Source organism: Eulemur rufifrons, chromosome 7 (genome assembly GCF_041146395.1).
Source record: "Eulemur rufifrons isolate Redbay chromosome 7, OSU_ERuf_1, whole genome shotgun sequence".
NCBI classification, from domain to species: Eukaryota; Metazoa; Chordata; class Mammalia; order Primates; family Lemuridae; genus Eulemur; species Eulemur rufifrons.
In genome coordinates this window covers 117,592,190-117,606,693 of record NC_090989.1, presented here as the reverse complement: position 1 = coordinate 117,606,693, position 14,504 = coordinate 117,592,190, and the positions used below count along the sequence as shown (strand labels likewise).

The 14,504-nt window shown below is 51.4% G+C and overlaps 1 protein-coding gene and 1 pseudogene across 1 annotated transcript; one reads left to right on the top strand and one right to left on the bottom strand.

Annotated features, from left to right (window-relative positions):
* Nucleotides 1–3,684: 3,684 nt before the first annotated feature.
* FOXL2 (forkhead box L2) lies at nt 3,685–4,815 on the bottom strand. The gene has a single exon (XM_069473168.1). The coding sequence runs from the start codon at nt 4,813–4,815 to the stop codon at nt 3,685–3,687; it is 1,131 nt and encodes a 376-aa protein (XP_069329269.1).
* Nucleotides 4,816–5,021: 206 nt separating this feature from the next.
* LOC138385794 (FOXL2 neighbor protein-like) lies at nt 5,022–8,486 on the top strand (annotated as a pseudogene).
* Nucleotides 8,487–14,504: the final 6,018 nt, after the last annotated feature.

The window sequence follows — 14,504 nt, the reverse complement described above, 5'->3', positions numbered from 1 at the left end:
ACAGAAACACAAAAGTGCAAAGAGGGAGAGGAGAGAGAGGAAGTGAGAGATGAAGATAGTCTGCCATTGCCCCCAACTTTTAGCACTGGAGAAAACGACCAAACTTTAGAGCTTTGGAGAAAACTGTAGGGCTGGAATTAGACAGATGTCTTCCCATGGGCATCCATGGGGAAGTGGGATATGATTTGGCTCCCTTCTCTCACCTCCTCCAATCCCGGTGTAGACCCAGAAAGCCCCTACGGATTCCTTCATTTCATCCTCCTTACTTGCTGAGGCTGCTGCTCTCCTTCCAGCCTTGGGTGCCTCTTGCCTTTTAGGTCTCAGAGGCAGAGAGAGTCTCTGTTCTGCATTGCTGGCCCAGGCCAACTTCCTCACCTCATCAGAGGTAGGCTTTACCTGCCCACCAGGGCTCTGCCCTGAAGGCTTCCCTCCCCTGCTTTCTCTTTTCAGGAGAGCAGTTAGGGGAATGCTGACAGTCAGCCTCACAACAGGGAGCCTCTGCCGGATGAAGCAAAGGCTCTGTATGTATTTTGTTATCATTCAGCAAGCCAGGAATATACACCCAGACCACAACTGCACACATTACCAATGAGGTATAAATGCAACATACACTGTGGTCCCAGTAAACACTCCCTAAGTGTTAGCCATATGATTACTACAATGCCCCAATCAGGGGTGGGGAACCTGTGGCCTTATGGCCACATGTGGCCCTCCAGATCCCCAAGTATGGCCCCTTGACAGAATCCAAACTTCACAGAACAAATCCCTTTATTAAAGGGATTTGTTCTGTAAAATTTGGATTCAGTCAAAAGTCTACACTAAAGGATCCAGAAGGCCACATGTGGCCTGAAGGCCACAGGTTCCCCACCCCTGTGAGGTAAATGACAGATACATACTTCCTACCCTGTCACCAATACACAATTGACACTTTGCACACACATTTGCAGCAGGCACAGACTATACAACTGCCCATGGGATACATGTGCACACCACAGAAAGCACAAACAGACAAGCACACCGCAGCCGTCTTTCTTTTCTGCAACTCCCCGTAGCCAGACAGTGTAGCAGTGGGGCACCAGAAGCACCCAGACACCAGGCCTCACCAGCCTCTTGGGCTTCCAGCCCCAGCTGAGCCTCCCTCTCCAGCCTGCTTATGCTGGTTCCTGGCCAGCTCCAGTCTCATTCTGAGGGTGATGCCACGGAGAATCCCCATGGCCATGTCTTCCATCTGTCTGCCTCTGTCCATAGTCTGGGGGTGGGAGATGACTGAGGGAGCAGGGGGCACCCTGAGCATAAGCCACTTCCCCTTGGACCCAACTACACATAACAGGGATACCATCCGGAGGTTCCCATGGTCTGACCACAGGTCAGCTGAAGTGAGAAGCCTTCAGTGCTCCCTGCCACGCACAACCGCACGTGGAGATCTGTGCCACTGCTGTCTGAGGTGGGAGATGGAGGGGGCCACGAGAGACAAGTGGCTGGGCATGAGGTCTAGCTCCAGCTGTGCAGCAGCCTGTGAGAGCAGGCTGATACCTGTCATCCCACCAGAAGACAGAAGGCTGATCACCCCTAATCTGCCTGGGAGAACAAGACAGCAACTGTGTCAAATACCCATGTGCATGAGCAGAATTGTGATCTTAATTCGTTATTTGAAGATCCCATTAAAGGAAAAGAAAGAAAAAAGATTCGATTTCTGCATCCACACAGTATGTTCAATCCTCTGTGGAACCTCCAAATCATTTATCCATATCTTAAGGTAGGTGAATTCTGATTATTAAAAATAATAAAGCAATCAGTCACTTGTTACATTTGTACGTAGGTTTGTAGCTTACAGCATATTTCCACAACCAGGATTTTATCTGTTTGGAATAAACTCTTTAGGCTGTTATATTTGACTTGAAAAATTTAAAAGTATAAGAATAATAATCAAAACACAGCCCATACACCTAGTACAATTGTGTAAGAGGTAAAACACAAACTTGCATGGGTGCAAAAATAGAACAAGTCCTACCTTGCGAAAGTCGCGCCTTGTGAACGCACCGCGGCAGATAAAGTCTCTCTGCTGAAGTTAAACAGCCGCAACAGAGCAGTGATGACACAGAAAACAAACAATCCCTGGGAAAACAAAGCGGCAGCGACAGCCACAAACGCCCGACACCCCCGTTGCTCTCAACCTTTGTTTGGTTCAGTCTGAAAAAAGATAAAATTTTGCTGAAAATCTCCCTCCTTTAACTAGCTGCTGAACTGACGCGCAACGGAAATAATATAAGTCCGTGCTAAAAGACAGAACAAAAAATTTATTCGAAAATTGACAAGGAAAAAAAAAAAACAAACCGAAAAACCAAAACAAACAAATAAAAAACAAACAAACCAAAAAAACCCAACAAAAGTGCTCTAGTTCTCTCTAGAAAATTTGGTCCCCCCAAACGACAAACTACAGGACAACCAGGTCTAGGGTTTTTTGGCCAGCCGGCTCCCGGCTACAAGCCCGCGTTGGCCGGCCGCAGCCGGGTTTCACATTTCTCTTTCGGAAGGTGGGAGAAGCAAGATGTTTGAAAAACAAAAACCAGGGAGGGATTAACCATCCCTGCAGCCTGTGCCTGGCAGGCAGTGATCTCCCGGCATCCCGGGCTTGCATCGGAAGATCCGGGAAAATTTGTTTCTAATTTTATTTTCAAACCGGGAGAGAGGGAATCTCCCCCAATTCGTAGATGAAACCACCTTTTACCGGGTATATTCTCCTACATCTCGGAACACAGCTTTTTGTAGGCCCAACAGGAACTCTACTGCAAATCTCCCAGAAGATGAGGAACACTAAAGCTTTTGATTTTCATGTTTGGCTTTAGCAAACTCCAAGGCCACATACTTCGCCGGTTTCCCCGGTGAATCATTTTTCTTAAAAATATTTTTTTGGTTATCTAAAAAAGCCCCACCGATCTTTTAAGCAAAATATTAGCCAGCCTCCGGGTCTGGAGTGCCCGAAGCCCCAGCATGGAGAGCGGAGGAAACGCAGCCTTCCTCCGTGCGGGGATGTGGTGTACACCCGAGCGCAGGCCGCAGAGCCAGGCTGCCCCGGCTCCCCGCTTGGTCCCAACCCCTGCCCTGTCCTGGGGGTCCCCACGGCAAGCGGCTTCTGAACAGCTCCAGGAGGGTTCGCAGAACAAACAGACATGTTCGTCCTTCCCTTTCTCGGGAGGCGCGGGTCCGGTTGCCGGTCCAGCCCGGCGCTTTTAGCCGAAGATTGCGCGGCAGTCGGGCGGGGAAAGCCGAGTGTGAGCGCACCGACCTTCGGGAGAAGGCCGAGGGGTCTGCGCCACCGATGCCCGGCTGCACCTCGGCCCGGGGAGCTTTCTCTCCGCGCCGAATTTTGACATAGAGTGTCCAGCCCAGACGCTGGGGCTCCGAGAAGAGACGAAGCCTGTAGAAAGAGCGCGGAGAGGCGGCTTCAGGCCGGGGGAGCGCTAGGGCACAGAGGTCAGGGAGGCAAGCACAAGAGGAGAAGCAGAGGGGAGAAAGAGGAGCGAGAGGAGCTGAGGGGAGTAAAGAAGCGCAGAGGGGCCATCGGCGTTGGCTCAAGAGGCGGCCCCACCGGGCGTGAGGTCCGACTGGCGGTGGCTGCAACCAGGGACGGCATCGCGCGTTCCTGCATCCTTGCATCCGTCCGCGCCGGCATGCGGTGGGCTCTCAGAGATCGAGGCGCGAATGCAGCGCGCTGGTCTTGCTGTCGTGGTCCCAGTAAGAGCAATGCATCATGGCGAGCTCGGGCTGCCGGGCGCAGGCGAACTGCAGGCCGGGCGCACTGGTGGGCGCGGGCGCCGGGGGCGCGGCGGTGGCTGGGCTGGCGGGGCTGAGCTGCCCTGGGGGCGGTGCGGTGGCCCCGTGGTGCGGCGGGGCCGGTGGGGGTGCGGCGGCTGCGTGCAGATGGTGCGCGTGCGGATGCGGATGGGGGTGCGGAGGCGGCGGGGGCGCGGCCGGCGGGCCTCCTAGGCCGTTGTATGAGTTCACTACGCCGGGGGGCAGCGCCATGCTCTGCACGCGTGAGTACGGCCCGTACGAGGCGGCCGGGCCCGCCAGCCCCTTGACCACAGCAGCCGCACCAGGGCTGCCTGGACCCGCGGCCGCAGCCGCCGCTGCCGCAGCCGCCGCTGCCGCGGCCATCTGGCAGGAGGCGTAGGGCATGGGTGAAGGCGGCTGCGGTAGCGGCCATGAGTTGTTGAGGAAGCCGGACTGCAGGTACTTGGGGGGTGCCAGGTAGCCGTAGCCGTCGGCCCCTGCGCCCGCCACGCCGCAGCCGCCCGCTGCGCCTCCGGCCCCGAAGAGCCCCTTGCCGGGCTGGAAGTGCGCTGGCGGCGGCCGGAAGGGCCGCTTCATGCGGCGGCGACGCCGGTAGTTGCCCTTCTCGAACATGTCCTCGCAGGCCGGGTCCAGCGTCCAGTAGTTGCCCTTGCGCTCGCCGCCGCCCTCGCGCGGCACCTTGATGAAGCACTCGTTGAGGCTGAGGTTGTGGCGGATGCTATTTTGCCATCCCTTCTTGTTCTTCTCGTAGAACGGGAACTTGGCGATGATGTACTGGTAGATGCCGGACAGCGTGAGCCTCTTCTCGGCGCTCTCGCGGATTGCCATGGCGATGAGCGCCACGTACGAGTACGGGGGCTTCTGCGCGGGGTCGGGCTTCTCCGGGACTGTCCCCCCGCCGCCCCCGCCGCCCTTGCCCGGGCTTGGCGGTGGCGCCTCCGGCTCCTTGACTGTGCGGCCGGTCTCCGGGGCCAGCAGGGCCCCCGCGGCATCCTCGGGCTCAGGGTAGCTGGCCATCATGACAAAGCCGGCGTGCCGCTGCAGGGCCGCCCCTGCTCTCCTCTCTAGGCGCTGGCGCGGTGAAGAGTTGGGGTGCAAAAGTCCGCTCGCGGCCGAGTCTCAAACTTCTGGAGACTGCGGAGGCCTCTCGCTGCTCTCCTCTTCTTTCCCTCTTCTTTCCCTTCCCCTAGGGAGCGGCCGGCGGGAGTGGAGCTCAGCCTCTGGCCATGGGGAGTCCGCCCAACAGAGAGGGGCTCCGGCGCCGGCGCCCCTCCCCGCCCAGGCCAGTCCCCGCCTCGGTGGGTTTTCTTTTTTGCGCTCTTCCCCTCCCCCCACCCCCGGATTTTCCTAAGCACAACCCGCGTCTCTGGCGGAGCTGCCTCCTGGAGTCCCTAGTGTGCCCGCAGCCTCGCTCTGTTCTGATTCGTATGGGCTCCGCCGAGTTCCGCTTGCGTCAGGCGCCTTCGCCCCTATAGCGGGGCGGCCAGCCGCGCACGGGCGAGTTCATCTCCAAGTCACTTTTTGTAAACGCCTCGCACAGCCTCGACCGGCCTGCCCCCACTCGGCGAGCCTCGGGGACCCGGCCTACAGCCGGGCTCACGCTCTCACGAGCCTCTGAAATCTGCCGGTGCTTGCTCTGCGGACTGAGCCGGGAGGTGTCGAGGGCTCCGGTGGGGTCCGCCCATACCCGGCCCGTGCGCGGGGAGCTCGGGCTCCAGCGAGGAGAGGCGCTCCAAGCCTCCTCGCAGCTTTCAGGTGAAAGAAAACGACTCCTTTGCTCTGCCCTTTGCTGCTGTCTTGGGGCTAAACTTCTAGCTCGGCGCTGGGGGAGGGGCGAGACGGCAAGGGGGCCGGACCGGGAGGGGTGGGGAGAGCTGCTCTGTAGCTTTGGGAAAACCAGCCCAGAAACGCGTGTCACTGAACGAAGAAACCTCGGCCTGGCCTGTCCCTTGCGCTCTCAGAGTGATTGGGCCAGAGTGGAGCTGAGGAGAGGATCACTGGGAAGAGAGGTCCAGGGGAGCCGCCTGAATCGCTTCTGCCTTTCTCTGCGTTACTGGTGGATCTAGGAACCAGGCCACTCCTCGGAATCCGCGTTGTAATCCTGCAGGCTGGAGTGAGGGTTTTGTGTGTGCTTAAACAACACCAAGTAGAGGCCCCTCTGCTCTTGTGCGAACACAGGCGAGGATGTTGCCTGGGGCTTTGGGGGACTGCATATGTGTGTGCACAGGTGTCACATAAGGAAATCACGGGGAGGGTCTGTCTCTGAGGCAGGTGAGATGCCAGCTGTCCAGGTGCACGTGGGCTGGTCAAAAACACAGGTATGCACATGTGCAAGGTGTGATATTTGTATTTACAACGTAAAACATATTCATATTTATAGATATGTAAAGATATCAGAGTATGGTTGGTGGATATAGCACTTACTCTCTTTTCTTCTCTTCTTTTCTCATTTTTCCTTTCTTTTCTTTCTTTTATGATTCTTCCCTTTCTCCTTTCTTCCCAGTATATGTATTGTATCACAGCCTGGTAAGAAAGATAACAGGCCGAGGGAAGCATTCGTTCAGACCTCTCTCATTATGAGACATTTGTTCTAATCTTTTCTCCAAAGGGTCAGGGGTGAGTTCTCACCTCCCTTCAGCAGAAGTATGATTGGGACCCAGTTAGATTAGCACGTACAGAGATTGTCTCAGGGAAAAATCAGTGCTGGCAAAAAAAAAAAAAGTCAGGTGTGCCTTTTAACAGTGCCCTTTAATTTAGTCCTAACAAAAAGTCTGCAATCATAAAGTGTGAGAGAGTTGGCCGGCGTTTTGAATCCTTAAGCCCCTAACTCCTGGGTGCTGAGGGGGGCCAGGATGCTTTGTGGAGCAAGGTGGACTGAATGGTGGCATGCAGGCGTGTGTTAGTGATTGGCATGTGTGGCGTGGCTGGCCCAATGCCTGTTACTACCTCTTCCTCTCAGGCTATGTGATCTCTGAGAGTTCTCTTGAAGCCTGAGGAGCCTTCAGTAGCCTGTGGCTCCAACATCCACAGGCTGCCTACATGTGCTGTCTGCTTTTCACTCCAGCCTCCGATCTGCATTCTGAGATGAAAAGAAGAGAGACAGGGTGATGGGATTCTTTGAAATTCAGCATCTTGAAGATAATTCCAGAGAGGTCAGCAGGGCAGCCCTGGCCTGGTCACAAGGCTCTCATAAATTCACCTCAGTAAATACCCACGTCCACTCCTTATTGAAAATATCCCCAAGTAGCGTAGTTGTTTTTCTGGGCTGTCTTCCACTGCTAACATACACGGGGCAAGCAGCACTTCTTCAAAGTCTCTAGGCTGCTTCCTGAGCGGCAGTGCAGATGTTTTTCTTTTTCCTTACCCCCATGGGTGCCCAGTCTATGGGTGGGAGCGGTGAGTCAGGTTTGGGGCTGCTGCAGATTGGCCCCACAGCCCACCCTCCCCCAGTGCCTGGGCAGGGGGATAAACAGCTGGGTCTGGCCCGATCCTGGTAGGGGCTGCTCTCTCTTTTTTCCCCTGACCACCCAGGCTGGCTCTGTGCCTCCCTTCCTCTCTTTCTCACTCTCTCTCCCCTTCACAGGCATTTCCGCTGCTCAGACCGGCAGCAGCCAGGTGTAACAGCATTGTTGTGTGTGTCATCACTTCCCTGAATTCCATACTCGGCTCCCTTTTCAGCCTTTGAGGAGCGTGTGTGTGTGTGTGTGTGTAGTGGGTGGGAGTAAAGGAAGGAGTTCCTTGAAAGGATTTTCTGAGTGGAATGAAGAGGAATCCTGATCTTGCCAGATATTGATTTCTGACTGTCCTTTAGAGGAACAGAAATCCCAGCTCAGATAAAGAAGGAGATGCCCGGTGTGCGCACACTGGGAGGGGCTGGAATCAGTGTCTCCCCAAGATGTGCCTTCGCACGGCTGTCTGGCATTCGAAAAACAGGCAAAACAGGCAAGGAAATGCGGGGCCGGGGAGTGTGGTGCAGTGATTACCTCCAGGTCCGCTCCAGGCATTTGGGGGGAACCAAGGGGCTTCGGACAGGAGGTAAAGGAGCCGAGGGAGAGGGTAGAGTCCACTCCTTGTCGCACCCAGCCCGAGGTGGGTGAGGCGGGCGCTCCAGGAAGCTGTGGGGCGTGCCTTGGTTTACTTTTCAACTTTCTTCGGCAGGCTGGGTAGGGACCCGCTTCTTGGCAAGGTCAGGATCCTGTTCCACAGGGTATATTGTGCCGACGCTTTGTGGACTCCAAGACCGTCCCGTTTCCTCCGCGACATCGCTGCGACGCAGTGACCTCGGGGCGGCGCCCACCTCCAAGGGCCAGGATCCCGAGCCGGATGGAGCTTTCCGTCACTTCTGTCCCCCAGCTGCAGCTGACTGGCCGCCGGCGCCTGGCGCCGACTGAGCGCAACCGCTGCTCCTGCACCTCTCCGCAGGCTGGCCCCGCGCCTCGGGGTCCGCGCAGCGGGCGCGAGCCATTTACTCGGCTCTGGCCGAGCGAGTCGCTTTTCTCCCCAGGGCCGGGAATCCTGCAACAGCGGCGGAAGCGGCCCTCGCCTCGGGCTCCCGGCGGCCGGGTCCAGCCAGGGAATGGGGTAGCGGCTTCAAGGCAGGCAGCGCTTCCCTAGCACCTCTTAGTTTGGTCTGGGCCGCCGCAGGCTGCCTGAACCAGGTCCCGCGGTCCCCTTTCCTAGCTGGGACCTGAAATACTCACGGCTTCTCACTCCTGAGTGGGGAAAGAGGAACCGAGCCTGCTGCAACCCTCTCTTTATGGGTGCGACCTCTGTGGCGCATGGTGGGGAAAAGAGAAGCTTCAGTGTGCTTGTTAGTACATCCCCACACAACTGCACACCTCAGCAACTGTTAGCGCTTCCTCCTTTCCTCAAGGACTCCAGTCTCTTTGTTCAGGTCACATTCCTCTATTCAGTTCTCTCTCTCTGTCAACTCCAAATCCTTTCTAGTTCTCCTTTTCCCCACTACTCTCTCACACTCACCTCCTGCACATACTAGTTCAGATCCTGTACATTGATGGAAACATGTCAGACTGATGCCTGGACTCTAAGCCTTTTCACACACTGCACATCCACCCTCTCATGACACAGAAGGAACTCTTGGCTCCATGTCTGCAAGTCTGACTCCTGGAAGCCTGTTGATTCTCTGATGTTCTTGGCCTGTGGTTAGGGTGACTGGACCACCACCTGGGTGTTCCCATGGAGGGGTTGCTGCTCAGAGTTCCTTTGAGAAGCTCGGGTACAGAACGTGTCCCAGATGCACTTTAACACACACAGGCCACTCACACAAGCTTCAACTCTGTTTTGCAGCAATGCTGAGCTCGAAGCTCAGACTGACAGGCTGCAGCCCCAGGGGCTTGCACAGCTCTCGTGCACACACCCACACAGCACCAGGCCCAAAGCCAGTGGGTATGGGATTAGCAGAGTCACTTACCCAAATATGTGCTTGGGAGAGAGTAGGGGAGTGGAGAGAGAGAAAGAAAGGGAGGTTGAGAAAGGGAAAGGAGAAGCCACTTCCCACTCTTGGGAAGAACTCACAGATGAGAACTGTTTCTAGTTGGTAAGTGTCTGATTGAACTTCTCCCTCTCTCTCCTGGGAGGGCTGAGAGGCAGCAGGCCAGTGCTCTGGGCTTCTCCTTACCTCACTGATGTAATGTTGGGTTGTAAGCCACCAGCACCTCTTTGTCCTAAGGAGTGTGTGTCCTGCCCTCTATCAGGCAGACTGCAGGGCAGCTGTAGGCCTTTCTCATGGTTGAAGCTAACTCAGGGAGAAAAGGCAGAGGGGGCTGGTTCCTGGGCCAGGTGAGGGCCTCCTGCCTCCAAAAACCTCTGGGGTGCACACACAGAGAGAATTCCAAGGTAGTGGGAGCTGCTGACCAGCTTCCTCTGATATCCCCCGTGACTTTCATGGCCCAAAGCCATTTTGTTCAGCCCTGAACAGTGAGTGCCTTGCCACTGGGCCCCAGACTTGTTTGGGAGAATGATGTGTTGTTTAAAGTTGCCTTGCTGCCTTTCTTCACATCTAGACTATACAGCTTGAAGTATTTTTTTAACAATGTACTATGTAACCACTACCTGGATCAAGATATGGAATCTTTCTGTCACCTCAGAAAGTTCCCTCTTGTCTTTTTCCAGTCAATACCTGTCCCCAGAGGTAACCCATATTCTGATTTTTATCTCCATAAGTTAACTTTGCCTGCTTTGAGTTTCATATAAATGGAACATCTTGCATATACTCTTTAATGACTATTTTCTTCTGCATAACATGTTTTTAACATTCACTGGTTTTGTTGCATGTGTCAGACATTCATTTCTTTTTTATTGCTGTGTAATATTCCACAATTTGCTTATCTACCCACCTATTGATGGACATTCATTTCCAGTTTGGGGATATCATAAATGAAGATGCTGTCCACATTGTTGTACATGTCTTTTTGTGAAAGGGATTTCACAAGTCTTGAGTGAATATATAGGAGCAGGCATATACTTAGTTTTAGTAGATATCACCAGTTTCCAAAGTGGTAGAACCAACTATAGTGATATGCAGATATGTAGTCATGCTATAACAGGGCCTTTTCCTTACAGACAACATTCTTTAAAGACCACTATATACCTGCAGCTATTATTATTATTTTAAAGTAAAAAATAGCTATTCTTTATTAAGTACTTATTTTGTTCTAGGAACTTTCCATGCATTATCTCATTTCATTTTTATGAGAAAGCTGAGGGGCCGGTACTATTCTCATTTCACAGTTGAGGAAACTGAGGCTCAGAGAAGTTGAGTAACGTGCCAAAAGCCCCCAACTAATAAGTGTCAGCTTGCCTTTGGAGCCCCAAGTTTCACCTTTTTGCATGTACCTCTGTTCCTGCAAGGGCAGGAAGTCCTTCCTTTCATCTGACCAGATCTGGCTACTGGTTAAGAGATCCATTTCCTATTAGCCTGTGCTCCTTTCCATGTACCTTCTCATAGCCAGGCTTGAGATCTCTGCACACACACGTGTGTGCCCACAGTTTCTCTCCCACAGCTATGCATACTCACTGCAAAGAAGAAGGGCATGGGAGCCAATTTAGTGAAAACTTCAGAGCTTGCCAAGTCCTGGCTCAGCAACCTGATGGTGTCCTTCTCAGGGAATTTGCAGAATATTGGACCAGGGATCCATCTGTGTCTGGATGCTATGGAGAGAATTCAGAGGCATTCTTTCCCTGGGAAGAGATGAGAATTTTATTCCTCTCCCAGCATGCTGAGCCAAGCCCACAATTGGCTTCAAGGACATCAGCCTGGAGCATCCCTCTGCAGGGTTTGTCCAGGGATGTTCCACTTGCCTTAAAAGGAGGTAATAGCCTAGAGATGTACCTTGCCCTGGAAAGTGGTAAGTGGGGGAGGATATGTGTGGTGTGAGCAGGGAGAGAGCAGGAAGTCTGGGGAACTGTACTTCTGGGCAGAGTGCTTGACTGGGCCCTGCGGGAAATGGTCCCTGTGGGGAAGGAGAGCCAGCAGCCTTCTCCTTAGGACCACGTGTTACCAGGTCTCCAAGCCCCTGGGCTTGATGCAGAGGAGTGTGCCACCCTGTAGGTAGACACCTTATGTGGGCTTTGCACTCTGTGCAGCTGGCTCCTCCTCAGGCCCCTTTGTAGACTAATTGAGACTTTACTGGGCTCTGGGTTTGTAACTGGGGGTAATTGCTGACAGGCTGCTGTGGTGGTGCAAGCAGGTTTTTGGTGGGGAAGTGGTAGTCAGGATTTTGGGGCTTTGGGTAGGGACAGTCCAGGATCCTGATGTGTCCTGTTACAGGTACCTTCTTGGCCCTGGCCTTTTGCTTGGAGGCAGCACTTCTCAGGAACAGGGACTGGTAGCATGTCGCACAGGAAGGGACTCCCTTGTGTAGGTGATGGGAACTCAGGTCCAGAAATACACAAAATCTGCTCTAGGCCACAGAGGTAGTTAGTGCAGATAGAACGGAGGTCTTGATGTCTGGTACTGCCTTCTGTGCACACCACTATTGACAGGGCGGGAGGCACTATAGTGGAATGGCTAACATGGACCTCTGTTCCAATTTTTACTGATATCAGCCTTGAAAATTTTGGAACAACGCCTTGCTTCAGAGTTGTAAAATTTCATCATTTTTTGAGTAGGCAATGTATTCACATAGATGAAAATTTAAAAATATAGAAGGCTTGCAGTGAAGTCTCCCTCCCACTTCTGTCCACAAGCCAACCTTCCCACAGACTGCCAGTGATCCTGGTTTCATGTATATCCCTCCAGAGTTTATGCACGTACAAGTGTGCACACAGATATACTCCTGCACTCCCTCACTTTTTGCCCATGGCAGCAGCTAATGCACAGTGTGATGCACCTTAAAAATATTTTCATATTGGCTGGTCTGAGTGCAGTAGTGTTTACAACTAATTAATCACAACCAGTTTCAGATTACTTTGTTCCTTCTCCACTCCTGCTGCTTCACTTGACCAGCCTAAAACGCTTTGTTTCATATAAGTGCATTCTCTTTTTAGATAGAGCATGATATGTAGGTTGTTTCTGATCCTCTGCTCTTATAAGCAATATTGTAATGTATAATTTTGTCTATACCTAATTTTGTAGATAATGTGCATGTATTTATAAAAAAATTTCTAGAAGTGTAAGAGTTGGGTCAAAGGGTACATGCTCTTATAACTTTGATAGCTTATGGCAAATTACCTTCCTTATAGGTTGAAACAGGATATGCTCCTGCCAACAGTTTATGGCACTCCTGTTCCTCACAGACTCACCAACACAGGTCATTCTTTCTTTTCTTTTTCTTTTCTTTCTTTTCTTTCTTTCCTTCCTTCCCTCCTTTCTTTCTTTTCTTTTCTTTTCTTTCTCTTTCTTTCCTTCCTTCCTTTCTTTTCTTTCTTTCATCTTACTATGTTGCCCAGGCTGGCCTAGAACTCCTGGGTTCATATGACCCTCCTGCCTCAACCTCCCGAGTAGCTGGGACTATAGGTGCACTTCACTGTGTCCAGCAGGTCTTTCTTTTCAAGTAAGAAATCTTACAGATATAATTAAGGACCTCTCTGTTCCCTTCCTTCATCCTTCTCTGTCCCTTTCTCTCCTGAGGTGGTGGTCACCATGGTAACCTTGGTGCTTAATATTCCCAAATCTGTTTTTGTACTTATACTGTTATACAAGTGTATCCATTCTTAGACAATACTTGGTATAGTTTTGTTTCATAACTTTATATAAATGGTATCCTGCTGTTGAAGAAAGACACGTGCTTGCTTTTTCATTCAACCTTATGTTTGTAAAAAAGTTCCTGGTTAATACACAAGGACAAGCTCCATTCATTTTCCCCATGTCACATCATACCATTGTATGAGCACACTGCGGTTTATTTATCCATGTTCCTGTTGAGAGACGTTGGGTTATTTCCTGTTCTTTACTAGTACCAGTAGTCCTGGTATGGACATTCTTATGCATGTCTGCTAGTGGTCATGTGCCACAGTTTATCAAGAAGTGGGACTACTGGATCAAAGGTCACAGGCATTTTCAACTTCATCAGTTATTGCTGAGCAGAGGCTCAACGTTAAAACAAAGATACCTACACCTCAGGATGTCAGTGGGATGGTAAGTGGGATGGTAGAGTGGGAGAAAATGTGGGCTGGGGTTCCAGAAGGTCTGGTCTTAAATCCTGGCTTTGTGACTTATTAGCTGCATGACTTTGGCCCCACCCATTATCCAGACTCTCTGTGCCTCAGTTCCCTTATTTGCAAAATGGTGATATTAATAATTTCTAGGTTGCAGAGTTCTTGAGAAGACAAATGAGATAACTATGTGAAAAGATTTAGTATAGAGTATGCCATAAAGGAAGCACTAAGAAATTCCAGTAACTATTAGTAATATAAAATTAATATAACTATTAATATTAATATTTTGTTTTTAATATTATTACATTGTGTCTTTAATACCCCCCTCCTTTTTTTTTTTGAGACAAGAGTCTTGCTTTGTTGCCCAGGCTAGAATGCAATGGCGTCAGCCTAGCTCACAGCAACCTCAAACTCCTGGGCTCAAGCAATCCTTCTGCCTTAGCCTCCTGAGTAGCTGGGACTATAGGCATGCGCCACCATGCCCGGCTAATTTTTTCTATATATATTTTTAGTTGTCCAGCTAATTTCTTTCTACTTTTAGTAGAGATAGGGTCTTGCTCTTGCTTAGGCTGGTCTTGAACTCCTGACCTCCAGCAATCCTCCCACCTTGGCCTCCCAGAGTGCTAGGATTACAGGCGTGAGTCACCACGCCCAGCCTTTAATCCCCTTTTTTAAAACCTGTTATTGTGGCACATTTCAAACCTATAAAATAGGAGAGTATAATGAACCCCCCCATCTGTTTTCCTCTATAGGCCCACCATTTCTTCACTCTTCCCCCATTAGATTATTTTGAAGCCAATCACAGACATCATGTCTATTACTTCATTTGTAAATATTTCAGTTTATATCCTTAAAATATAGGCACTTAAAAAAAAACATAGCTACCCTACCATCATCATACCTAGAAATTGAGAGTGATTTTTTAGTATATGGAATACCCAGCTAATGTTGAAATTTTCTCAACTGTCTTAAAAGGATTTTACAGTTGATTTGTTTGAGTCAGTATCCAAATAAGATCTATACATTACATTTGGCTAATATGTCTCTTAACTCTCTTTTAATTTATAGATACCTCTCCTCACTTTCTTTTT

What these genes read in the sequence shown, in the direction of transcription:
- FOXL2 (XM_069473168.1), bottom strand. Translation starts at nt 4,815, where the DNA reads ATGATGGCCAGCTACCCTGAGCCCGAGGATGCCGCGGGGGCCCTGCTG.